The following is a 24753-nucleotide window of genomic DNA, read 5'->3' as shown; positions in this document are numbered from 1 at the left end:
AGATCGCGGGGTTGCTCACTGTGCAGAGGCCACTCGTGTTTATACTCGGTGACAGTCTCTGCTTACACAGTGCCTTGCTCCAGCGAGAGATTTACAGGCAAACAGCCTCTCACACCACCGATATGCATCCGGCCTTGCCAGTGGAAACTGGGGTGGGGAGAGGGGGCAGGTGTTAGGGATGCTGATGGTTCCTGAGCCTGCAGGGGAGCAGCACTCCCCTCTGAAAAACAGAGGGGAGGAAGGTTTCCATGGCCTGATGGCTGTACGTTGCCCGGCGCAGGGCTGGGAGTACAAAGGGTGGGTCTGGCCGTAGAGGAGCATGTGCCATGGTGCCCAGCCTGCACCCCCTGCCCCTTCCCCATGCACCTCTGCCCTCTGCCTGCCTGGGGATGGAGGGAGGCAGCGTGATGTGCCCCAGATGATCCCGCTTGTGGGAAGGATCCGTGGGGGATCTCAAGGTGGCTGCGGGTTCAGGACAACTTCTGCTTGGCTCTGACCCGCTCCACATGTCCCCATGCAGCAGCTGGGGCTGCAAGCATGAGGGTTGGTGCAAAGCCCCTCCTCAGCCCCCATTTCTGTACCTCACAGCTCTGCTGAGGAGATAGCAGAAGTCTGGAGAGTTCATTTAGCAACTGAAGTCATTAAGGAATCACACTCAGTTGTCTCTAAGCCCTAACAAAGCCAATTCCCAACATTAATGATTGTTCTTCCTTACACTGTCAGCCACTAAATATAGCTGCCCATCTACTCAGCACACAGCGCTGATGTTATCTGCTCTGTTTTTACTGGCTCTGCTGCTCTCTGGAAGTTTTCTCTTATATGAGTGGAAAAGTTCTCTGCTCAGGGAGATGGAAAAAAAAAAATCCATCTTCTTAACTTAATAATTTTTCCACTACCCTTTGCCTTCTCACACACACACACACACACACACACACACTCTTCCCCTTCCTTATTTATTCACTAGGGCTCTCGTCTTAATAAAGAAATGCCTCCTGCTGTTGCTGTCAAGTTTGCGGGTGCTGTGTTCATGCATGGCTTGGGACATCAGTCAGTGGAAATCTGGTTTAATCCCTACAGGGTGGATGATTTCATGTGGGTGTGCTGCTGCGCTCACACCTCCAACCTGGCCAGGTACAGCCCCCTCCTCCTCCCAGCAGGGAAGACTCTACAGGGACCAGTTTGAGAGCTGTGTAGCAGAAACCAAAACCCAAAAGAAGCCAGAGCAAAAGTCATCTGGGGAAAAAAAGGAGAAAATACTTTCCAGAGAGCCTCCTAGAGGGCTGCCTGCCTTGCTCTGCCACTGCCGTGTCACAGCTCGTATTCCTCTCCAAAATCACTGACATTAACCGTTGTGGACAAGCAACACAGCTGGACTTTTCATAGATGGCACAGATGAAAGCGAGTATTACACTTATCTAATCTGAATGCCACAAAACCGGTGTCAGCCTCAACCCCTTAATTGCTACCTGTCATTTCTCCAGGAAGATATCCCTGTCTTGATTTCAGGATACCTGGTGTAGGAGAATCCACCAGTCCCAAAGGCAAATTCTCCCCATGGTTTGTCTCCATGCTCTTTGGAATACATCTCTTATTTTTAGCCTGGTATTTATCTAAGTCCTTGCTTCCAGACACGTTATACCTTTTCTTTACGGGTGAGATGCATCAACTCTCAAATGCAGCACAGTTTAAGCACACTTGACTGGTCTTGTAAGATCCCGACCCACTAGCTGAAAGATATTCCACCCACACAATTCTCTTATTATTTGCCTTGTGATCCTGGAGCCTGTAAGGTGCACATTTTCAGCTTTGCTCCCAAGCCAGGAGAGGAAGGATTTGCTATTATTTTTAATGGCATCCGACTTTTTCAGCTCAACATGTAATTGCAGGAGTGGGGGCTACAACATCTCAATACCTCCTGCACAGTCTTTCCTCTTGAGCTCCCTTTTTTTCTCCAGCCAGGGACTTCTTGCCCTCCTTTTGCCCTCTCCTTCTGTTGGGCACCTCTGTCTTCCTCTCATTTTAATTGCTATCTTGCTTTCTCCAAGCTTCATCTTCACTTCTTCATGTTTTCCCTTTGCATTTTGCTCCTTCCCTGGTCACTCCATCCCTCTGCCCCATCTATTCCTGCCTGTCAGCCAGGGAAACCTTTTCAACCTTTTGCTGCAATTGCTCCCCTGTTGTAAGCAGTGCCAGGATGTCCTCCAGGGAGCTGGTGATGGGCAGGAGCCCACTGGCACAAGCTGGCGAGCTCCTGTGCGAAGGGGAGGTCTGCCTGCAACAGCATCTGCCTGTGGTGCTCAGGGGCCTCACGGTGCTGGGCACAGCAAACGCTGTCCCTACCCAGCCAGCGTGCCCTGGAGAATACGACAGGGAAATGGAGGCATACAGGCAGCAGGGCATGGGGTGAAGGGCAAAAGAAACAACATGACTTTGGGAGAGACTCAATGTGAGAACCCAAAATGAGGTTCAAACTGAATACGACATGTGTGTTATAAGCCCCAAAAGACAAGGAAGCTGTTTGTGAAATAGGTACCAGACCAGGCCCAGGAGAACATAGAGAGATGGTGTAAGTGAGGAAGGGTCGTGAGGCTTTAACTGTCAGCTGAGAATATTGCAGCAGCTTTTCAGTAACACCACAAGCCTGAGTAGCAGATAAATAAGCAGCCTACAAACAAGCAAGCCCAAATTTCTAGTTGTTACACTATGGGTATGACTGTAAAATATGGTGTTACGCCCTGCACATGTCCCTCCTGTTGGTAACGCTCCACAGCCTGCCTCACATCCCAGGGATGGAGTCGCACACATGACTTCAGTCTCGGTGTCTACTTTTCCTTTACCGCCACAGCTCCCACCACACATACCAGAGACAGCTTTGCCCCGCACAGAAATGCAGCTGCTTCTAGGGTAGAACCCAGCCATATCTTACAGCACACCAGCAGAGTAGGGGATGGGAAGAGAGCAGACACATCCAAGTGAAAGCAAAGGGCGCATTGACCGAACTGGCAAAACAACTTTCAAAGTTAAGGGGAGCCCCAAGTTTGCCCTTCATCACAACACAACCCCCAGACACATTCCTGAAGAGGCAGGCAGGAAAACAAAATCCAAAACCAGAACAGGGGAAAAAAAACTCTCAAATGGACTAAGCTGATCTTCCCCGCAAAATCGGATTGCTTTTCTCACCTCGGAGCAAGTCAAACAGCATCCCCACTGACTGCTCAAAGAGCGAGGCAGTTTTTCTGAGTTCCTCACCCTTTGTCTTACTCTGTAGATTTGATCAGAGAAATGCCGGTTTCTATCCTTCAGGCTAGTATTAAGCTATTAAATGCACCATTTCACCTTGTTTTCCTTTTACTGACTGTCACCTTCAGAGCTCCTCATGGCAGTTTGCTCTCCCACTTCTACCTCTCAAGTCCCTTCCCCTTCCAAGCAGACACACCTCACCCTCCTTCGCCAGCAGCTTGACCACCACCACTGCCAGAGCATCTGTAAACTAGAAAATAACCTTCCCCCACACTAACATAAGTCATTGCCACCTCATTTCACCTTTAATTAGCTACTGGTTTTTCATTTATGTCTGTTGATAACTACCCTTTATTCCTCAGCCTTCCCATTTTGGGCTCAGCTGCTCTTCAGGAGGCGGGTGCTTGGTGATGGCAGGTTTCCTAATGCTATTCAGCCCCAAGACAGTGGGACTTGTCTGTTTGCCTGCTCCCTGTCACCTAGCAGGAGTCAGAGGGTGCCACCTCCTGCTGCTGCGGCGTGGGAGGTTTAGCACACGCTTGCCATTTCACTGCTCAGAACGTTTGCTGTTTGTACAAGCACGCACTTCACTTTCCTTCAATGTAAAAGCCCATGCCAGCAGAAAGAAACCACCGAGAGAAGTGCAGTTTTACCTGGAAAGTAGTTCTCACCTGGAAAAGCTGTGATGGGTTCTGCAAAGGGAAAAAAAACACCTAGTATTAGAGAGGGGAATGTTACACACAAGGCCACAGTTCATGTCTTTGTTGATTTGCAGTGGCCAAGAGGAGCAGGTGTGTGGCTGTGCCCCACAGAAGCCACTCGCTGGAAACAGCGCAGAGTGCTAGCCAGCCTCACCAGGACGGGGAGAAGCCCTGTCTCAGCTGAGGAGTGACCAGACACAATAAGCTCCAACTCAGATGCAGACTTCAGAAAAAAATATATCTGAAGTTGAGGGTCATTTGGATTCAGCTGCCTGGCCTGAGTCATCCAAAGACAAAGCCCCACCTGGCCCAGTGATGAAACCCTGAAACTCCCTAAAATTTCCAAGAGCAGCTTGGTTTCTGGCTCGACTCTGGCATCGTTATTCACATGGGAACTGTGTTACTTCTGGGCATCAATGCCATGCTCCTCTCCATGTCTCAGTGCCAAGAAACAAAGGCAAGTGATTTTTTTCTTCTTTCAAGATACTCTGAAGTAATCTATTACAAATTACTGGATCTGAAAAGCAATAATCAGTACTTATTACTGATTACTTGCTCGCAGAAGCAATAGACTTCTGATTATTTTTAGATTACTTCTGCATTATGCCTGTGAGTCACAGAAGCAGACTCTGGCTCTACTGAGTGCTATGAAATCATCACTCAAGTTCAGAATGCGAATGACACATCTGTCAAAGGAAAAAATTATTGTGACTTATTAGCGTTCTTTCACGCTAAAAAGGAATCAGATTACTTCCCAGGATTACATTTGAAAAAACAGTAGCCTGTGCTGGAGTCAGCTATTCTCATGGCCCTGACAGAGAGAGAACAGCACTGTATTTCTACTGTTTCATTATTATTTTGGTGACATCGGAAACGACCCATGAGTTATGTTAAAGTTTGCAGTGGGAGTCCTTTGTTAGAAATTATCTGAAACAAACTACCGTTATCAGTTTTAAGATTCCCACTCAACTTCCTAGAATGGGACAAATAATTTTGTGTAGCAGTTTGGTGTTATTTTTAGGGCTGGCAATGCTTGAAACTTTGTAATTTATTAATGCTTTTGTTTTGAAATATTAAGCTTTAGGTTCATGAGGCCCAAGATACAGTAACACTGGAGCTAGGTGAATTGCTGAGCTTAAAAGAAGTTAGATAGGAAATGCTATTGGTGTTAATCATCAGTCTTGCTTCTCTTTAATGCCATAGAAGGCAAGGGATTAAAACACCACTGTCAAGCCTTAAATACAGAGAATTTGACATAGGGAGTACTAGGTCCTTTGGCAGATGGGAGACCAGCAGAATTCAAAGCATCAAAGAAACTGCGACCGACGGCACTCAAGAGCACCTCTGGGGCAGTCCCTGTACTCTGTTCTATTATTAATGCTGGTTCCTGCACCATCTTCACCATTGCCTGCCTGCACAGGATGGCAAGCGACATGACCAGCCCTTCCCAGGCACAATTTGTCCCATGCCTCCTCCCCTGAGATACACCCCTCAAAAGAGAGCGTCTGTCCTGCTTGGGCTGGGAGGCACCGGGATCCTCCCCCTCCCTTGGTGGGGGAGAGGAGAGCAGCTTCACTGAATGGGGCCTTTCGAAGCCCAAAGTGGAGAGAGGGTCTCCTCCACCTGACTTTTTCCACTGCCTTCAGGATGGGTCGGACACTTTGTGGGTGTTTAACAGTGAAACATGCCTCCCTCAGGTCACGCAGAAGAGCAGGGCCTCACTACTGTAGGCAGCTCTCAGCACAGATCCCACTAATTGAATACTGCTGGTCCCATCCTCAGCTGGATGGCTCTTAATCCACATCCAAGCTAGATGGCGACTAGAGCCATCAGAGTGTGTGCGTGGGTCTGCCAGCTAGAGGAACAGGGCAGGGCAACAGCTCCATCAGCAAACTGCTAATACACACTTTTTTCTCTCTCTTTTTTTTTTTAAAGTCCTCTCTGTCTTTCACATTGAATGAATCCACCTGGCTTTTGGCCTGGTTTGGGGAACGGTGAATTCTAGGACAAAAATTTCTTTTGTTATTCTGTTAACATTGCTGTAAAACCCCTCTGCTATTTCATTTCTTATTAGAGAAGACTCCTTTTGAAGTCATCGGCCCCTCTACATGTGTAATACTGACTGACAGCTGGTTTCTTTTGTCCAGCACTTTCCTTTTAAATTTGGTGTATGTCCTTATCACATAGAATAGCCCTCAGTAACCCTCAGCTGCTCTTTCAGCTTTGCATGGCAGAGACATGTGCTTCCTGCCTCTCACACCAACACAGTCAGAGCCCCCATCCCTCAGAGACTGAGTCCCCCTCATTTCTTTTGTGGGCAAGGAAAGTCCTAGCTGAGATCCAGAAACTCCCGGTAACTTAAGCAGGGGAGAAGTGGCCCACTGGCAGCCTGCAAGCAAAGGCTCTCCAGCCCCGGCTGTCCCCACTGCCATCCCCGACCCCGCGGCCGGACACAACAGCACGTACCCATGCAGTTCTCCAGCGGGATGTCGGTGCCTAGCCGGATGTCATCAAGGGCGAGCTCTCCCGAGTGGCCGTTGCGTATAAATCCCTCAAACACAATCTGTGAGAAATTGGGACAGAAATGTTAATGCTAAGCTGGGAGGCAGAGAGCGGCTGCTGCTCCTGAGGGAAAGGGCAGGAGATCTGCTCCTGGCATTCCCTGCACACCTGGGGATGACCTGAGACTAGTCCTGCTTCCTTGCCCTGCCTCTGCCACCCCTTCCCCAGGGAAAGCTGCTCTGCAGGGATGGGTTCAGCAGAAAGATTGTTACCTGGCCTGGCAGCACTCAGCTTGCAATTTGTTCTTGCAAATGTCTCTTGCATGGAATAAAGACTCAGTGAATCAATGTTCAGCATTGCAGGCCACCCTCCGGCCCTTGCACAAATGATGCAAGTGGCATAACACTGACTTACAGCAGCAGCAGATTTGGCCCATGGTATTAACTGGACTATGAGCAAAAAAAGGAAGAGAAGGACACAAAATGCACAGCTACATTAACTGTAAAGTGCTGTTGCCATCAACATTACATAAGGAGTATTGAAATGTTAGAGGAGAAGGGTCAATTTATTCCTACTTAATCACAGGCAAAATATATTTACAAAAATAAATAGAGTCGTTAGCTCTAAGAACTGCTGAGCGGAGAGACTGGCATTATTTACATAATGATGCTGTTATTTAGCTAATGCCGGTATATTCACGTTTAACGCAAAGTAGTCAGCCAGTGCCCAGCATTCTTATCTGTAGGCATATTGCGTTTACTGGTATTTTATTAAAAAGCCAAACACACACATGCAAACTAGTCACGCAGCTCTGGTGCAAAGCTTTTGCTTTCTATCTCCCTGGCTGCTCTCGAGGGTCCAAATAGTTTCCTAGGGCTACGTATTTCACAAACCTCCTCTCCTCATTTTAGGTGCCCCCTTTCTCAGGGGTGGCTGGGCAGCCCAATCCTATGCCTGCCTGCGAGGAGCCCTCCCTGAAGGGCTGGGTGTCCGTCTGCGCACAGGACAGAACGTCAGAGCTGCTGGTCCGAAGCGTGAGCCATCGGCCCGTGCAGAAGGCAGCAGTCTGGAGGGGTCGGTGGCCTGAGAGCAGCAGCTCCCCCGGTCAGGGTGGGGACTGGGAGCCAGCCAGAGCAAGGGACCTGCTGGGGTGGTCGTCAAAGCGCTGCCTCGGGCCTGCAAGTGAGCGTTTCCTTCTGCTTCGGAGGGTGCTGGATGCCGTGCTGATGCTCATTAACAAGTGACAACAGCATCCCTGGCTCCCTGGAAAACGGCGTGCTGCCTGGAAGGGCTAACCACACCAAGGGCACTCCTGGAAGCAGCAGCCTCTCTGTGGGGCACTGGCATGGCCGTGCCAGCGGGGCTCAGGCGGCTGTGGTGAGCAGCGCCGCTCCCTCCAGCTCATCCCTCCTCTTCTGCTGATCTCCTGACAGTGGGACCGGGCCTTGATCCCACAGCGCTGCACCCAGCCCTCTGATCTGGTCTAAGGCACCCGAGAAGCGGATTCACAACCGAAGCCGCGTTCCCCCCTCCTCCTCCCACGTCAGCACTTGCAGCCGAGGCTGGAGAAGGGCTGTTTGCTGCCTGCCCTGAAGAGCTGGCCGTGCCCCCTCCCCACTTCCCGCTTCTTCTGCCTGCAGGGGCTGGGTTTGCTCCCTGGAGCTGCACGCCTGCCTCTGGTCAGACTATCCGATGGCCACCAGCTGGGGAGGGGGAAAGGCACAAAACGAAATGAAAAAAAAAGAAGGGAAAATATTTGCAAAGTGGAGATTTGAGGAATATGAAAGGCAACAGGCTGAACAAAGGCCCAAGTCTGTGCAGAAAACAGGCACTCTCTGAATAACAAACAGTGTCGTTCAGTTACTATAGTAACTCGAGAAACACAATGCAAACAGCCACATTCCCTAATGATCGATGGGCCCCGGCTCTGAAACACTGAAATAAAGATGCTGGAGATGCCTGCCTGGCCCAGCACACCTTCCCCGAGCATCTTACCCGGTATTCCATGTCGTAGCTCGGCAAGATGATGCGGCCTTCCCTCCACTCCTCCCCTTGGTCCTCCGTGATGACCCACAGCGCCTTGTGCTCCTGGCTGGCTTCCCGCCAGACCCTCAGCATCACCCCACTGCTGCCCCACGCCTGGTACTGGAAGACCATGCAGACAGCACTCCGGGGCAGGTAGATGGTGGGGCTGATGAGCCGGGCTCGCTGGCCTTCCCTCCTTCTGCTGCTCTGCAGCTGCAGGTAATTCTTGCCGTCTGTTCAAAGAGGAAAACACCAGTATATTATTTTCTGCGGCCACTTGCAAGAAGTGTCTCGCCTCCTGCCAGGCAGCTTTGGCAGTGCTGGGCAGGCTCTCACACCCATGCCTGCAGGAGCAGGGTCTCACCCCGGCACCCTGTGTGTGCAGCAAGCCGTGCCACTGCTGCGCCCTGCGCAGCCTGGGCAGGGCACCGAGGAGCACACCTCCCTCACCAGCCACTACCGTCTGGTAGGAGACCAACAGCAAAACCAGAAAGCAGTAAGCCGAAGATCGATATAATTTGGAGAAGTTAAAGAGCAGTTATTGTCAGAAGAAGCGACGCCACAATAATGGCACTGGGGGGGTGTGTGTGTTTATTCTGCTGGGAGCTTGTTCAGTGAACAAGCCTGAGGTGGGTTTTTCTAACTGCCGGTGCTGAAAACTCATCTTGGGATGGGGATCTCAAGCTGTGTTCATCCTGCCTCTTTTCATCCCCAGCGGTAAATACTCCACAATCAGGGTCTAGCTGACAATTTTGTTTCGAGGATACGCATGACAAAATGAAAGCCTGGCTCTTGGTTTTTCTGTAATGCAGCAAAACAGCCCCGAAAGCACAGCACAGAGGAAGGATGTGGTCCCAGTGAGTGAAGTACGCACAGGTGACAAGTGGGTAGCTGCAAACTTGAACGCAGCTGAAATACATACAGCAGGGGATTCACTTGCTTTAATATTACATTTTCAATTGTGCCATGCTTTTTGCCAGTCCTCAGGGAGGAGATTTGGTACGTTTGATATCCCAGGAGAAGTTCAAGGCTGAGGCTGGAATTGGAGATACTTGATCTGAATACCAATAGCATCAAAAGCCCATGGATACAAATCCCTGGGCGCAGCTGATTTGGTCTGGAATCAGTGGTTTCCAGCCCTCTCAGATGAGAAGCCTCCTCAAGGAATTCCCCATTTGCAGCTTGGATGCCTGAAGTCCCTTAGCACAGACTGAAAGCCAAGTGTGTAGCTGACCTGATCCTGCCCCCTCCCATCATGACCAATGGCAGGACGGTCTCTTGGGTTGTTCCGACTGCAGAGCCTGCAGTACAAGGTGACACAGACAGGCCAACGACAGATATTGCTGTATTTTGCATTTCACTCAACAAAGGGATGAACACACTTGCTCTTGCTACACAGTGGGCAAGCGTCACTGGTGCTTCACGCCAGCATGTGTGAGCCCTCCTGCAGCCCAGCGGGGTTACCTCTGCCCCAGGACCACACCTAAGGGTCTGTCGCTTCCTTTCGCCATGTCTTAGCCCGCTGCGCTTGACAGGCAAAGCTCTGAGCAGCAGCCTGCTTCCTGCTTGCCCTGCTCCCTCTGCAGCTTCAGTGCCCACAGCAATGGCAGAAGAGCAGCGTCTGCGCTGAGAACGTTTGCAAAGTGTGCCTAAAACACCTCCAAAACTTAAACCAGAGAGATCTGAATGTAGAGTCCAGTTCCCAAGCAGCGAAAGACAGGTCCTACCCAGAAAACAGCAGCTGACCTCACTGCCGCTCAGCAGTCCGGTGACATCCCAGCCCAAGGGAGATGTATCAGTGGTTGCACAGCCACTGGCCCTGCTGCAAGTTTGTCACTGCCAGAGAGTTGGGCTGAAACCAACCACCGTGAGCTACACAGCTTTCTAAAATAAATTTAGGACAAGATAGCAGAAAGATTTGCCATCACTCTACTCCTGGGATGTATGATCAAAATATTGCAAAAGCGTATCCACTCCATATGAACTTTCACTGATTTTGCTGCGTGAAGGACAAATCTGTCCCTGACCGGCCTCATAAAGAAAGAGCAACATTTTCCAGCAATATTTGCCAGCACCGATGAACTGTACTTGGGCCACTTGGCACTTTATGCCAACAAACAGTAGCAGAAAAAAAGATGAAAGCATTTTTGCCTACTCTTGCTTGAGTGAATCACTTGAAAAAGTACCATGCCGTTCTCTAATGGAGGAGTGTTCTTGTGATTTACCTTGGAGTGGTAGTGGTGGAGGAGGAGATGTGGGAGATAAACAAGTGGAGGAAGAAAAAAGAACAAGCTGTACTCCATGCCTAAGGAGCAATAAGGCATAATAAGTCATCAAGGTCTCCTGAATTAAAATCCTCTTTTTGCAATTCACTACAAGCCTCTTCAAAGAAAAAAGCAACAACAACAAGAAAAAAGCAGCAACAACAAACAAGGTGGAAGAGCAAATCAGACTACGATCATACAATTATCTCACAGCTGAAACGGTCTCACAGGCAAATCCTTAATAAAAGCACCAGCCAGGCTCAAGAAGGATCAAATCCAGATCCTCAAAGTTCAGGGCCAACCTTTGGTGCCAGTATCTAGGCAGCCTGACTGACTGCAGGGATGCGAGCCACCCTTGGATCCACCCAAAGCCCACAGCTGACCGCAGGGGACTATGTTAATTGTGCAGCTGGACACCCCCCACGATCCACACCCCTCACTGGGAGCCAGTGGTACCCAGCCGTGCTGCCTCCGCCGCTTCAGCAAAAGAGCCTGTGTGCCTCTGAGTCACATCCCTCCCACCAGGGATGACACCGACCTCCAATTTGTTCCCATTCCTATCAGGCTGTGAAATCAAAGAAACTCCTGAACCGCAGCCAAAACCAATGCCCCCACCACCACATAGGCTCTTTCTTTCAGAGCTGCGGGAGCCCTCCCAAACCCTGCATCTTCTGTGCTCCATGCCCAGCACTTGCTGGGGCCCACAGAGCTCTCCAGGACCTGCTGGCAATCCCAAGGGCTGCGGGGAGGCTCAGTCTTTGGGTGATGAGCCCAGCTGCTCCCCTGCAAGTGGCAGTGGGTTTAGGTACCACACGCTCCTGCTCCTGGTAACAGGAACTTCTGGAATGGAGAGCGGAGCGCAAGAAAACACATCTTTCTGTGTCATTTGAAGATGAAATGGCTGGATCACTCTAATGGCTAGTTGGATCTTCTGAAAAGCCCCGCAAATTTGCTGAGATTGACTGAACACGGGCACTGTGGAGCTAATTGTTGGAACAGCATGTGGGAGCCCGGTGGTGCCAGTAGTTGCTCTGTTTGATACAGTAAATGGAAGCCTTTGGCACAGAAAGCACCTGAAAGGCTGATTTCCCCTGCTTAAAACATTTGAAGGGAGCCTTCCGACAATGAGCTGATCAATTCTTCCAGGATCAGAAATGCATTTTAATCTCTTTCCCAGAACTTTGCTTTGCAGCCTCTATTCCAGCTAACACGGCAGCTACATCCCCCACCGAACTGGCACTGGTAGTTCAAAGCGCCGGCTCAGAAAAGGCAGGACAAACTTGCTCAGGCATTTTAACCTACCGCTGTTTTTGCAACTGATGCTACAGCATAAATCTCATGGAAGATTTATGGGATCATCTGGATGTAGGGGAGCCAGAGGAGCATGAACACGCAACCATCCCCAGCCAGACGATGGCAGAGTCACTTGTATGTGCACAGCAGTGAGTCCTGGATAAATCACCAGCTGGGCCCTGCAAACAAACCATCTGGCCAACGCAGTTTCCTCTTGGCGCGCCCGTCCCCTCCTGCTAGCAAGCCATCTGAGAGGACATTAGGGGCAGCAGGGAATGAAGCCTCATGGTTTGGGTCAGGCTGCAAGCACGAGCCACGGCAGCCACCCCCTCTGCAAGGTCAGCCTGCCTGTGCTAGGGTCCTGCACATCTCACCCCCTCTCCCAAGAAAAGCACCTTCCCTCATCAGTCTCAGCAGCACATCTGGAGGTTTTCCAGCAAAACATGTTGGGCAGGAGGTACACAAGCAATTACTGCGATTTCACATTCCCTCCGCATTTCCCCCTTGCTGGACATCGTTGAGTTACAGCTGCTGCTCCTGTGGAGGACCCATGCTGAACTGCCTTCACTTATGTCCCTCCAAAGGTCACCGCACTCTTCTTCATTGCAGAGCTTGTTTCATGGTGTGTTTTAGTCGCAGCGCCACAGCCCACCAGCAGCCAGCTCTTGTCTGACAAATCCCATAGGTGACATCTCTGCTCTGGGCCCTGCCTGCTGCCTGCACAGCCCCAGATGCCACCCCTGACCATGCTGTGTCAGGGCTGGGGAGACGTCCCAGCAGGGCCAGATCCTGCCGTCCTTCTGGGGCATGGGAGCTGGAGGCTGCATCAGTCCTTGCCTTTCCTGGGGAGCGGATCAGCTCAGATCCCCTCACGACTGCAGGGTGCTCTGGTAGCAGGGGGATGGCAGCTGGATGAATATGCAGATTGAAATTGGATAGTTATTATATTTTTAATTTTTTTGGCAAATCATGCAAATTCACCTCAAAAGGCTGCCGCCGTAATTTCAGTGACAGGCCTCTCCTCAATGACAGACTTTCATTTATGAAGGGAAATCAATCCTCCGTAAAACTAATATTTATATTAACTAGATCACTGCATCTGCTGGAAAATCCCCTCAATTTTGATTATGTGTTAATTAGTCTGCCAAGTCCCTGCCATTTCAGTCTCTAAATCAGTCCGTGAAAAGGCATAAAACCCCAAACCTGCCCAGAACCAAGCCCTCCGCCTGCTCTCCGGAGCCTTTCTAATGGATGGGCCATTACATCCTCTCTCTTAATTAAGCCTCACATCCTCAACAGCGCAGTGCAATTGTGAGTCCCACTGCCTCCCCCCGGGAGCGCAGGGAGGGCATGGTGTCCCTGACAAACCAAATGCCAATTAGAGCCTGACATTTATGCTAAGTGAGCTGCTTGCCACTGCGCCATGTCCACCGCCAGCCTGGCAGGCACCCTGCATGCCCCTACATGAAAGGGTGTGCGCAGACCCCCCCGCCCCTGGTGTTTGTGCATGCACAATTAAAGGCATTAACTGAGCCGGCGCTTGCATTGCGGCTTGCTTGCACGCGTGCACGCCTTCCCGAATTGGGCTCTGTGACTCACAGGCTGCTAAGTCACTGCTGCGAAGTGATGGAGTGATGCACGCACTAAGATTTGAGAGACAGTGTCTTGCTTTCCAGAGAGCATTCCAGCCCAGTTTTATAGGCAGTGTGTATCACTGGTGTTTGGGTCCAAAAAGTGACTAAGGACTCAGGCGAGCAGCAAAGAAACGGGTGAGCCCCAGACGAGTGGTTTCTTCTCCTCTGCCTCCAGCCCAGCCCAAGCGAGCAGGAGCTTTGCTGGCAATGCAGGGACAGACTGTGGCCATGCCCCTTCTCTCATGAAAGACAGTACGGGCACGAGGATGGCCACAGCCCAGCCATGGCCTGGCCTTAGCCCATGGCCAGGGCACTCACACAGCTCAGCCGACGCTCAGCAAACCTCCTGTGATCTGGGTGCCGGGGCATCCTAGCTCCACCATGCTGCTGGCGGCTAAGGCAGGAACGACTTTTTAGGGTCTGCTGTCCTCACTGTGCAAACGAGGGTCAGGAGAGCTGCGTACAGCTTTGCTGAGAGGCAATCTGCACCACACATGGGGGGAGCGGGGAGAGCCAGAGCTGGGTATGTGTTCTCCTTCCCGCAGCGTGCAGCTGCTCACTCATTGCACAGAAGTGCTTGATTTTCACACCACCCTGCATGCAAAACTCCCTCCTACTTCAAAGGGGACAGGATTGACCCTAGAGGTCAAAATGTGTCCCCAAGGCACAAGCCCTAAGAGGAAGTCTCATGAGAGTAAGTGCAGACCCAGTTCAGTCCAGCCCTGCTCCATTAACACCATGAAAACCTTTCTGCTGGTTTGGACAGAGTAGGATTAAGGCCTTCAGGCAGAAGTTCTCATGGATTGCAGGAAAAATATGAAACTTTCCCTTTTAAAGATCCCATGGGAAAAACACAGGAATGGTAAAGGGTCACCATCAGCTTAAAAACAGCTCAACATTTGTTTTCCTTAAAAAATAAGCTCTTACGAAACTTCAGAGCACTACAAACATTCCTCTGCTGGATACGCTTTGAAACAAATAAACCTTTCCCTGCAGCGCCTGCAACCCGAATGAGCAGCATTCCTGACCCTCAAAGCCAGCAAGGCCATGGCCCACAACAGAAGCTCTCGGTGGGTTTTTGCAGCCCAGCCCAAGAGCTATGCAGTCAGGAGAGCTGCAAGGTTAAAACTGCTTCCTTTTCTGTGTGCATGTACAGCTGCCAACATCCGAACAACATGGGGTTCACAATGCTGCCAGGGCTCTGACCCTGGCACCATGCTCATCTGAATGAGAAGCAGCGCGTGGTAGAGGTGCAGACCCCACAGTGCTCTCCTAGGACCACAAGGAATTTACTTAATGACCACAAGAGGAGGAGAGGGGAAAAAAATGGGCAAAACACACCGATTCCAGCTTTTCAGCGCTGGCTTACTAGTGTAGCATCAGTGAGAGAAACACAACCGCACCTACCAGCTAAGGATACGACCCAGGATCTTTACACCCTTCAGGATCAAGACCCCAGTGAAATTCAAAGACGGGGAAGAGTTGAGGTGCCCAACTTACCAACCCAGATTTATTTTCAGGTCTTAAGACCTCTATCTTGACACCAATGGCACATTGCCATTGCGTGCAGCAGGAGAGGGGATGAAACCTCATTGAAACCTGAACTTGTTGCTCCTTGAAGCTTGCTAGGTGCAGCTAAGGGGAATCTTTCTACAGACGGCAAGCATCTGAAGACCCATAGAGGGAAAAATCCTGGCAATCTCTTGTGGGGGCATGGAAAAGGGAGGAACAGTATTTTCTAGGCTTGCAAAGGGCAGGGTAACAGCTGGAATCATGCTGGGTTTCTGCTGAGTTGGGCACTTTGGGTCCACTTTCACCAAGGGGTCCCCAGACGTGTAACAGGAGCCTAGAGGAGAGGACGTGGAGCTAATCCATGGTGCGAAGAGCCCAAGGAACGCAGGGCTAAAAAAAGAAATGCAGAGCTGCCTGAAAGAGTATCTTGGAAATAAAAATAGTGGAATGAGAGCAGTGGGTGTCTTGTCAGTCTCGAGAAGTTCTCTGCGCCAAAGATGAGGAGGAATTGCATGCAGCGCATAAAATGAAATCGGGAGATATCTGAGGAATTCAGGCCTGTCTCTCAGCAGACTTTTCTAATCAAGTGCCTCACAGAGGATATTTCACCATGGTCATTTCCTCCCCTCTCTCTCTCATGCAGACTGAGCCAGGGCTCCTCCTTTCATTATTATTTTTTTTCCCTTTTAATTTTAATTTTTGTTTTGCCATTTTCAGAAGAAATAGAAACACATCCCACATGGCTCTTAAAGGCACAGCGTATTTCCTTGCTACCATGGAGCAGCCACATCCTCTAGCCTGGGCCAGCACCTTTAAATCAGAGTAAATTGGGCTCCAGTGGCTTTGAGTTCCTGTTAGTTTTTGCCCCTAAACCAAGCACAGCTGCTCTCCTTCACCCAACTGCTCACCCCAGGGTGGGGAATTCACAAGAAAAGACCACCCCGAACAAGGGCTTTTCATTCCTTGCTCCCTGGAGTGTGAGGATGAATTTTCTAAGTAGAAACAAAGTGCTGGAGGGAGCACGAGGGAAAGGCAGAGGAAGAGTGGGGGAGCATGAACCAAACAATGCTTCGATTCTGTCCCCGCCGAGGGACTGGCATCGCCTCTTTTTCATGCTTCTTGAGTTGCTTTTAAAAGCTGTGCGGGGAGGAAAAAAGCAAATAGTTGTTTCCTTTTGTGTCATGTCTTCTTAATTTCTAAGAGCAGGACCAAAGTGAGGTGCAGCGGTGACGCCTTTGCATGCCGGCCCCTCCGCAGCCCGGCACTGCGTGGGCACGGCTGCCGGGAGGGCGCATTCCTGCCTGACCCAGCCAGGAGGCTGATCCCACGGCAGCGCCAAGAACCATCCCTCAGCCTGTGCCTGGCGTCCGCTGCTGACTTCCTCCACCACCATGGGCAAGTCGCTTCAGCACCCTGGAACTGCTACCTCCTCCTCTTCCTCTGCCTGTACTCCCCGTGACTTGTTGGGCAGGTCCTGAACCTTGTCGGTGCAGCACTGTAAGGGAGAGCTCTCCACACTGGCACAAAACCAGACCACTGAACTCAGTAGGAAAACGTTGCCCTGGCCGCAGATGAGGTTTTGCAATTCATAACTAACTAAGAAAGAGAAGAAAGGGTAGAAGGGTAAAAACCAGAACTGTGTGCTGAGCTGTCTGAGGCAGCACCAGCCTCTCCCGGGCTGTGCACGCACACTCACAAGCGTGCGCACGTACAACAGAGTCTTCTAAGAAACTATGGCCAACTAATTGTAGGGAGACTCGGGGGAGAGGAAATGAAATGAAAAATTGAGTCTGAGTTATAAAAATAAGTAATTTTTATCCTACTTGCAGGAGGCTTATATTAATTAAACATTATTACAGCGAATGAGATGGGGAGGGTTATTAAGTCTGGGGCTGGCTGTAAGTGTTCTCTCCTGTTGCCTGAGGCTCCACTGAGCTCCAGATATTAATCTTCTAAAGCACTCAAATGCTGAAGAGATAAACACTTGAAATATGAAAATGTTTTTCTCCATAGCAGACACTGTGACCCTATGTCACACCAAAGAATTTGTCAGATGTCCATATAGGCTGCACTTACAGCATTACCACGTCTCTTAGAAAAATGCCAAGCACCTCAGGAGCTGAATAAAGAAATGATGTGTGCATTTGTGTGGGGGTGATTTGTGTGTGGAGATGTAGCAGATTCTCTTCTTCCCATATGTTTCTGGAATACATATTTTCCTCTTTAGCACTGCCTACCAGGTGTTGGCTGCACGGCTTTCCAACTGGCTGGCGGCACTGCCAATCTGGCCAGCGCCTCTGCCAGGTGGCTAACAGGTTCGCCTGAATGTTTGCATCTCGAGACTCAACCTTACGGGGGGGAGAGGGTGGGGAGGAGCCCACAGCATGCACGGCTCCCTGGGCGCATGGCATGCAGACACTGGAGTCACTGGGCATCAGGGCAGAGCTGAAGACAGGTAAGATCAGCCAGCTCTCCCTGGGGGAGCCTTGAGTTTCATAAGCAATGACTGATAGTGAAGAGAAGTGATGCCATGGTGACGCAGGCTACTGTTATAAGGAAACTAGCAAATGTTCTTCATACCACCCGTGCACAAAGTCAACAAGGGTATGGAAAGGGCACTAGTCCCAGGGCGAGTTCCAAGGTGTGAAGCTGAACTTGATCTATCGACCACACTGCCAGAGGCAGGCTCCCTCCCAACCCATGCCAGCACATCTCAGTGATGTCCTCCATAAATTAGGCTCTGCCATGCTCATGCAAATCTTTTGCTTCCAAAGCACAGAAGAGAAAAAGAGCAAAAGTCAAACAGCAAGAAGCTGGCATATTTCAGCATTCTTAGGGCTTAGCTCATCTTTCACTTGGAGGAGGCTGAAATCCAGCCTATGCAAGCCCAGAGAGCAGAATAGCTGAAGACTATAGGCAATCCAAGCAACATATGGGAGGAAGAAATGCATCTCTAACAAAAGAGGAAATGCATTCTGGGGAAAAAGCACTGGGTCCTACAGAGGACATTTGGATCAGGAGGTGGAACAAAGCCCGGGCTAACCTTCACGGTCATAGGGGATTCAAAGCCCAGTGTCTGATTCAAGGCTATCTCAAGGGGATAGTTAGTATAATTCAGTGCCAGTGGTCGCAGTCCTATAAATAAGTCATGAACCACACAGCAAAGTATCTGAAAGCTTCCACAAAAGAAAACGTTCAGCTCTGCACAGCCTTCACAACTCTTGATAGCTGTGCAATAATCAGTCATACTGTTCACGCGGAGAAAGCCCCATCAGCTCCCTCTTCCCTGCTTTGGGATGGTATTAACCATCTTACCAGGCACAGTCTCAGGGCTTGGTTCAGAGTTGCCAATCCAAGTGCTTGTAGGCTGAAAAGACCACGTATAACCTGTTGCCAAGTCATGTGACCAACCACAGAGGTCTTCAGGGAGATCAAAGTTGCAGTTGAAGTTCGCAGGGAGGCGGAAATCTTATAAAAAGAAATAGAAGCAAAATAAAGTCGGATTAAAAAATGACCTACCCATGAAGGGTTGCTATTAAAAAACAACCCAAAACTAAAATAGCTGGCAAGCCATAAATACTGAAGAAAGCATGAAATCTCACTCACACTGATGCTTTTAACCTATCTCACATTTCATCAGCTCCAGGAATCAGCCTTAAGTTCTGCATCATCAAAATGCTCACACCACGTCCTGCAGCTAATCCACCAAACTAAGCAAATATAAAAGCAAGTACCAAATGTTTCCAGACTCTAATCAGCACCTTCTCTTCCTCTCCTATAGCAGTCAAATATTAAATGCCTTCTTAAATGTCAGGGAAGAGCACTTCCTGAGTGCTCTGTGCTCATCGGTTCCTGCTCTGGCTCCAAAAGGAGAATCTCAAGTGCTCCAGAAACCCAGCTCCTGAGTGACAGATCTAGCCACTTGCACCAGACGGGAGCTGTCTGTCAACGTGGCGAGCTGTCACTCACCACTTCCTACCTTCTCGTGGAAATGCTACCAGGGGAAATGTGGGGTCACCATGAGCTCAAGCTTTTGGATTCTGAGTGAAAGGAGCCAGCCTCTATTTCTAGCTCCACTATGGACTCACCACATGGTCTTTGGGCGAGTCATCTAACTTTTCATCTATGAAACAGGAACAGAGCTAATTCCCCTGTGTCAACAGCTTTAAAAGCTCTGGAGAGCCTTCCTGCAGAGACAGGTCTGTGGGCAGGAGGGCACATGCCAGGGGCTGCATGTAGCAGCGAGGCAGCTGCTGGCTCCTTCGGTCGGGGAAGCAGCCATAAGGCACGGAGGCTGCAGAAATGGTCTGAGACCATCCCAAGCACTCAGAGGACATGCACGTCAGAGCCCAATTATAGGCTGGGTTTTTCCTGAGCAAAGAGGAAGTTTTAAATCACAGTGCTCACAAAGTGAGCAATAGCCAGAAGGAGGTGAGTGACTCAAGCGATAGGCATCAGGGGAACTTTGCTGTGAGGAGCAGAGGGCTTTCCGTACATGCTCCCACTTAGAAATAAAACAATGCAGATCATGGATCCTTTTATTCCAATCTAATCTTGTACCCTGGAGAGCAGCATTGTTTCTGTTTGGCTGTCATAAATCTGATTGTCCAGAGAAACACACTCATTGTTTATGGAGTATGAGAATGAAAATTGTTGCTAAATCTGAGGGAAGCTGATGGGGAGGCTGATTCCATGCTTCACGGCATACTCCGCTCACTCTCTTGCCCTGAACTGCACCCAGGAATCGTGTTGTTGCAGAGACTATTACTGGCCTAAATTTCCTCTCGGCAGCTTCCCAAGGGCCTCAATGGTAGCAGGGTTGCACAGGCCTATCACTGAGGCAAAGCAATGAGAATCAGGCCCTTTGAGCTACTTCTGCAACTTGCATTTCCAGAACTGAACTACAGCAGAATCCCGATGGGAGGTGTGAAAAAGCCAATTAATGTTCTTTTTAAAATTTATTTATTTTAAAAGCCATTAATTTTTTCTCTGGGACTGGAAGCTGAAGTGACAGAAGTCCTAGGAGCTATCTCCAAGGATAGCTTTTCTTCATGAGATTTCTCATAGAAGTCCTTGTGTAAATGCCCCAGCCCCAGTGGTAAGGCCCAGGCTCTGCTGTCGTGCCCAGGGGTGTGCATCTCCTGCACACTGCACTTGTACAACTAACCCTGCGCAGCTCTGCCATGCCCTTTCCCCTTAATCTGGACATTTCACAAACGTTAGATGCTCACATCCCCCTTGCAAGGAGCAGAAGAATATGACGTCTGCTTTTACAGGTAGGGATCTGAGGCAGAGAAGATTAGTTCCCCCCAGCACTGGCTCTTAACAAGCACAGCATGTAGTCTAAACTAACATTCAGCCTCTTCTATAGTCAGAAGAGGCAGGCAAGTGCCACAGATACCAAACCATTCCCTGTACATCCGATAGCCATCTAAGACTGTGGGGACAAACTCCTGCCTGGAGTTAGCGTTCCCCTCTCTCTGCTGCCTGCACAAGGAGCCCAGACCGTCCTCCTAAATTTTAAGCAGCTGATATTAGGGAAGATGATCCTTAACAGATAGGTGTTCAGGACATCAGCCTTCTCTGTGTGTCATGATTTACTCCCACAGTTGTGACCTCTGCAAAAGGAGCCCTGCATACCAGGCAGTCTGAATCTCTCCCTTCTGAATTTATGACACCCGGCCAAGGGGATCTGGAACGGAGGTGGCTCTAAACAGGGCGCTAAGTGAGTTTCTTCAGGTCACGTAAGGAAGCTGGGAGAGCAGCTCTTCAAGCCTCGTACCCTAGGGACTGAATTAACTGCTATCTCTTGCTCTTGCATCCTTCCTTGATATAACTTATCAGATTTTGGCAGGTTTTGTTTTTTTGTTTTTTTTTTTTTTTAATCTTGGCCTATCACTAATAATATTACTCTAAGCTTTCCAGGAATCAGCCCCATGCATAGGAGCTAATGGGAAGACAAGAGTATTTGCTTAGCTCTTAACCCATCATTTATTGAGATAAAGGTGTGCTGCTCTGATACATACCCTCCTCTTCTCCACAGCTATCACCACACTCGGTTGCCTCTTCATCAGTTGGGTATGGGGTGGTGGTCTCTTCGCTCTTCAGAGTTGGCACCAGTGTCTCTGCAGTGGGCTTTACATCTGAAAAAAATGGAATAGAGATGCTGTTTGCAACAGACAGTACAAAAAGCCCAGGCAGGAGGAAACAAAGCAAAAAATCTTTTTCTCATGTTCTTGTAATGGCAGGAAGAGATAGAACAAGAATACCATGAAATTTCCACGTGCTACAAATGTCACCATGGTTTGAACTTCAAATGAACTGTCTGTTTCCATATGGGAGTTCCTTTGATTTAGAGTTCCCATTGGACAAGGCTCTCCTCTAGACATACACGCTACTTTTTCTCTTAATTTTTTAATCTACACTGGTGTTGGCAATCCGCTTAGCTGTCATTACTGGATAAGAGAGATCACAGGCAGAACGTCTTTTTCTTTCATAAAGGCATATGACACGTTAAAAAAACACACACAACATTCCCACCAATTGTGACAATTTATAAAACAAGTCACTCAAACCCACAAATGACGTAACCACAAATGGACCCGGAGGATCCCCTAGTGCGCTCTGGCTTGCTGCAGAAAGTGTCTGGTTTCACACTCCAGGCTCCTGACTACGCTTTCAAAGGGTCTCTGTCCAACTTCCCTCTCTCCAACATGGCCCGTGTGAAACAACCTCCAAGCAGGTGTTAGGGGAGATTTAAGCAAGAAAGGGAAGGATATTAAGATCAACAGTAAACGACATTAGGTTCCAGCAGGCTCTCCTTTTATGGGTGCATTAACTGGAGCACAGCAGCCTTGATTCTTTCCACTTCTAAAAAGAGGCTGCTTTGCTCAGTTATGCATGATTGTGTTTCTTTGTCGGCACCCTTCAGGATATCATTTAATAAAGCCAGAAGCAGGAGGAAATGGCTAAATACATTGAATATTTTCCATAGGCTCCTTTCTGCCCTTTTATTTTCCTGTTATTAAACATGTTGCACATAAACTCTCAGGATTTTTTTACTTTTTTTTTTCCAGTGGCTGTCTTTTGTTCAGGATAAAATACCAAATAACCTCAAAGTCTTTTAATTTTTAAGTTCAAATTTGTTACAACCCCATAAAACTCCAAATGCAACCAAGAAGCAAATTGCAGGCAGCCAGGCACAGAAAAATGTCATAAAAAAGAGAAGAAGAAAAAAAAAGCAGCAGGTGAAGCCAACATATCAAAAGCTGCAAGTTATTTAGAGGTGGTACATTTTTTTAGGTTGTTTTTCTTGTATATTGAGATTTATAGCTGAAATGTGACAATGTGGAAGGACCTTGAAAGCCAAGTCCCATACGGGACACAGATGCTGAGCAGATGTAAATCAACAGTGTTGCATTGCCCTGGACAAGCCGCAGAAATATATCTTGAAAAATCAGTTACCATGGCAGAGCCGCAACACGATGGTTACAAGAGATAATGAAAATAGCAGGGAGGACAACGTGATGTGTGAAATGGAAAGTGAAAAAGAGAGGTCTTGCTTGCTCGCTTTCTCTCTCCCGGGCCCAGCAAGTGTCTGTGCAACTGGTGGTAACTGCTGATCAAAATGCAAAGTCACTGAGCAATTGAAACCAGATGTTTGGAACTTCAAAGGAGAGAAAACCAGCTGCAAGTGAACATTCATCAATCTCCACTCTTCAGAGGAAAAATTTTGGCAAGTCTTTGAAAGAAGCCAATTGCTGACTGTCTGCTTCCCAATTTTTGAGTTACTAGCCAAATAGTTTGTGAGCCCAGTTGCTGTTAAGTTACCTGTTTGACTCAGTAATTAAGATGCTCGATGCTGATAAGAAATAGAATCAGCTGGGCAGGGTACACATGGGCTTAGGCTCTCACTTGAAAATATTTTCAATCAGCTTGTTTTAATCCATCTCCTAATCTTGTTCCCAAGCAAGTGCAATTGCCTAGGTTTTCACAGCCAGTTCTGTAACATGCCTGGGTCCTCCCAGCAAGGGAGGGCTGTATCTTGGTGCTGTCAAGGACTGCTGCATGTAGCCAGCCTGGATTTAGCATGCAGATAATGCCATGGGCTATCTCTGCTGCCCAGGTTGCAGCAGGGATATAAATGCTTTTTATAACATGGTGAATCCACAAGATTACAAGCCCTGCTCTGATTACAAAGCTGAATGCCTGTAGATCAATAAAGCTACGAATATTTATGACTTGGCAGTTGAGTTTTAAACATTAAAATGTGCAAATGATTAGACAGCCACACTGGGAAATGACCATAAAGCACCCTGCCTGGAAAAAACACAGGCTGTTGCTGCCGATATTGAAACTGAGCGTGGACATAGCTGTAAAAGGAACTTTGAACCAAAAATAGCACAAGAAGTTGAGGATCCCAAACCCCTCTTATTCTCTGATTTGGAGGAGCGCAATGGAGGGGCTGACATGCACATGGTGGGAGGTCTTGTGCGGCTGCCTCCCTTTGCAGCAGTGATACAGCACTGTGATGCACCAGCCAGCAATGGTCTGCAGAGATCTAGCAGCTGGAGACTCCTGGGAGCTGCAGGAAGCAGCCATGTGGGAGCTGCCAGACCACTTCTGCATGGAGCCTCAGCTCCTGCTGCTTGCATGAAAGCCACGCCACCTGCTTCTCCTACAACATCCCAAAGATGTTGTAAGATTTAAATTAAGATCTAATCTTGATTTAAAGTTTAGATCATTTACAATGGATTCCCAGTCCAGGGGGAGATTTGCCATTGACTTCAAAGGTGACAAGTGATCATTATTAACTGTGTGTACATGTGTTGTGTGATTTGCTATTAAGTGTTTGTAATGCATCTCACGGCACATCACAGGAGGAAAGGGTAGTAAAGACTCCACAAAAGGGTGGAAGAAAGCTCTGTGTCTTTTAAGCTTCCTAGAATGGAAATTCTTACAAGAAAATGCCTTCTACAGATGTGTTTATAAAATGGGAATCATACCTCTTTATCACTGACATCTGGACACCAGATTCAGATTTAAGCAGATTATTAAAAAATAAAATAGATTAAAAAAAGGGACAACTAGCCCTTGGCACTGAAAAGCTAGCATCAGACCCAATGAGCTGATTGGGTGCATCAGACCCAATGAGCAATGATGGGTGCATTTTTGGCTCTTGGGGGTGAAACTATGGAGCAATCAATCACCACTGAGCCTCAGAGGGTCAGAGGCACAACCTCTACTGATCCTCGTGAGTGTTAGACAGTTTTCACCTCTGTACTAAAAACAATGGTGGCTGCAAGGCATACCACTTGTGAAAACAGGTGGGCAAAAGTGAACAAACTTCCCTGGTCTTACAGATGTTGTAGAGATGTTGTAGAGTTAAATCCCCAACCTTGTCTGCAAAAGGATTTCCACATGGGGTTCAATGAGAGAGACACAATTGTTTTTACAGCAAAGCCTTCTTGTGGCAGCTCAAGATACCTGTAACTGGTCACTACGCTCCTCTTCTGCACCTCTGCTTCTCTTCCTACTTTTGGACTTATCCATTTGGATTAAAAAGCCCAAACGTTATCTAAC

General features: G+C 48.8%; 1 protein-coding gene across 4 annotated transcripts in view; it reads right to left on the bottom strand.

The window, feature by feature from the left end:
- Nucleotides 1-24753, bottom strand: part of NRP2 (neuropilin 2) — a 90733-nt gene that overhangs the window by 16941 nt on the left and 49039 nt on the right. For 3 of the 4 annotated variants that reach the window (XM_072874989.1, XM_072874986.1, XM_072874987.1), the window contains exons 11-15: nt 21198-21314; nt 18487-18639; nt 8439-8701; nt 6408-6504; nt 3912-3932 (exon numbers count right to left, since the gene is read on the bottom strand). In XM_072874989.1, coding sequence (XP_072731090.1) covers nt 3912-3932; nt 6408-6504; nt 8439-8701; nt 18487-18639; nt 21198-21314 — 651 coding nt within the window. Of the gene's footprint in view, nt 1-3893; nt 3933-6407; nt 6505-8438; nt 8702-18486; nt 18640-21197; nt 21315-24753 lie in introns of all 4 variants that reach the window. The other variant, XM_072874988.1, reaches the window with a different exon arrangement.

The sequence above is a fragment of the Ciconia boyciana genome, chromosome 10 (genome assembly GCF_034638445.1).
Source record: "Ciconia boyciana chromosome 10, ASM3463844v1, whole genome shotgun sequence".
NCBI lineage: Eukaryota > Metazoa > Chordata > Aves > Ciconiiformes > Ciconiidae > Ciconia > Ciconia boyciana.
The sequence above is the reverse complement of the archived record's forward strand: the minus strand, read 5'-3'. Positions and strand labels throughout refer to the sequence as shown.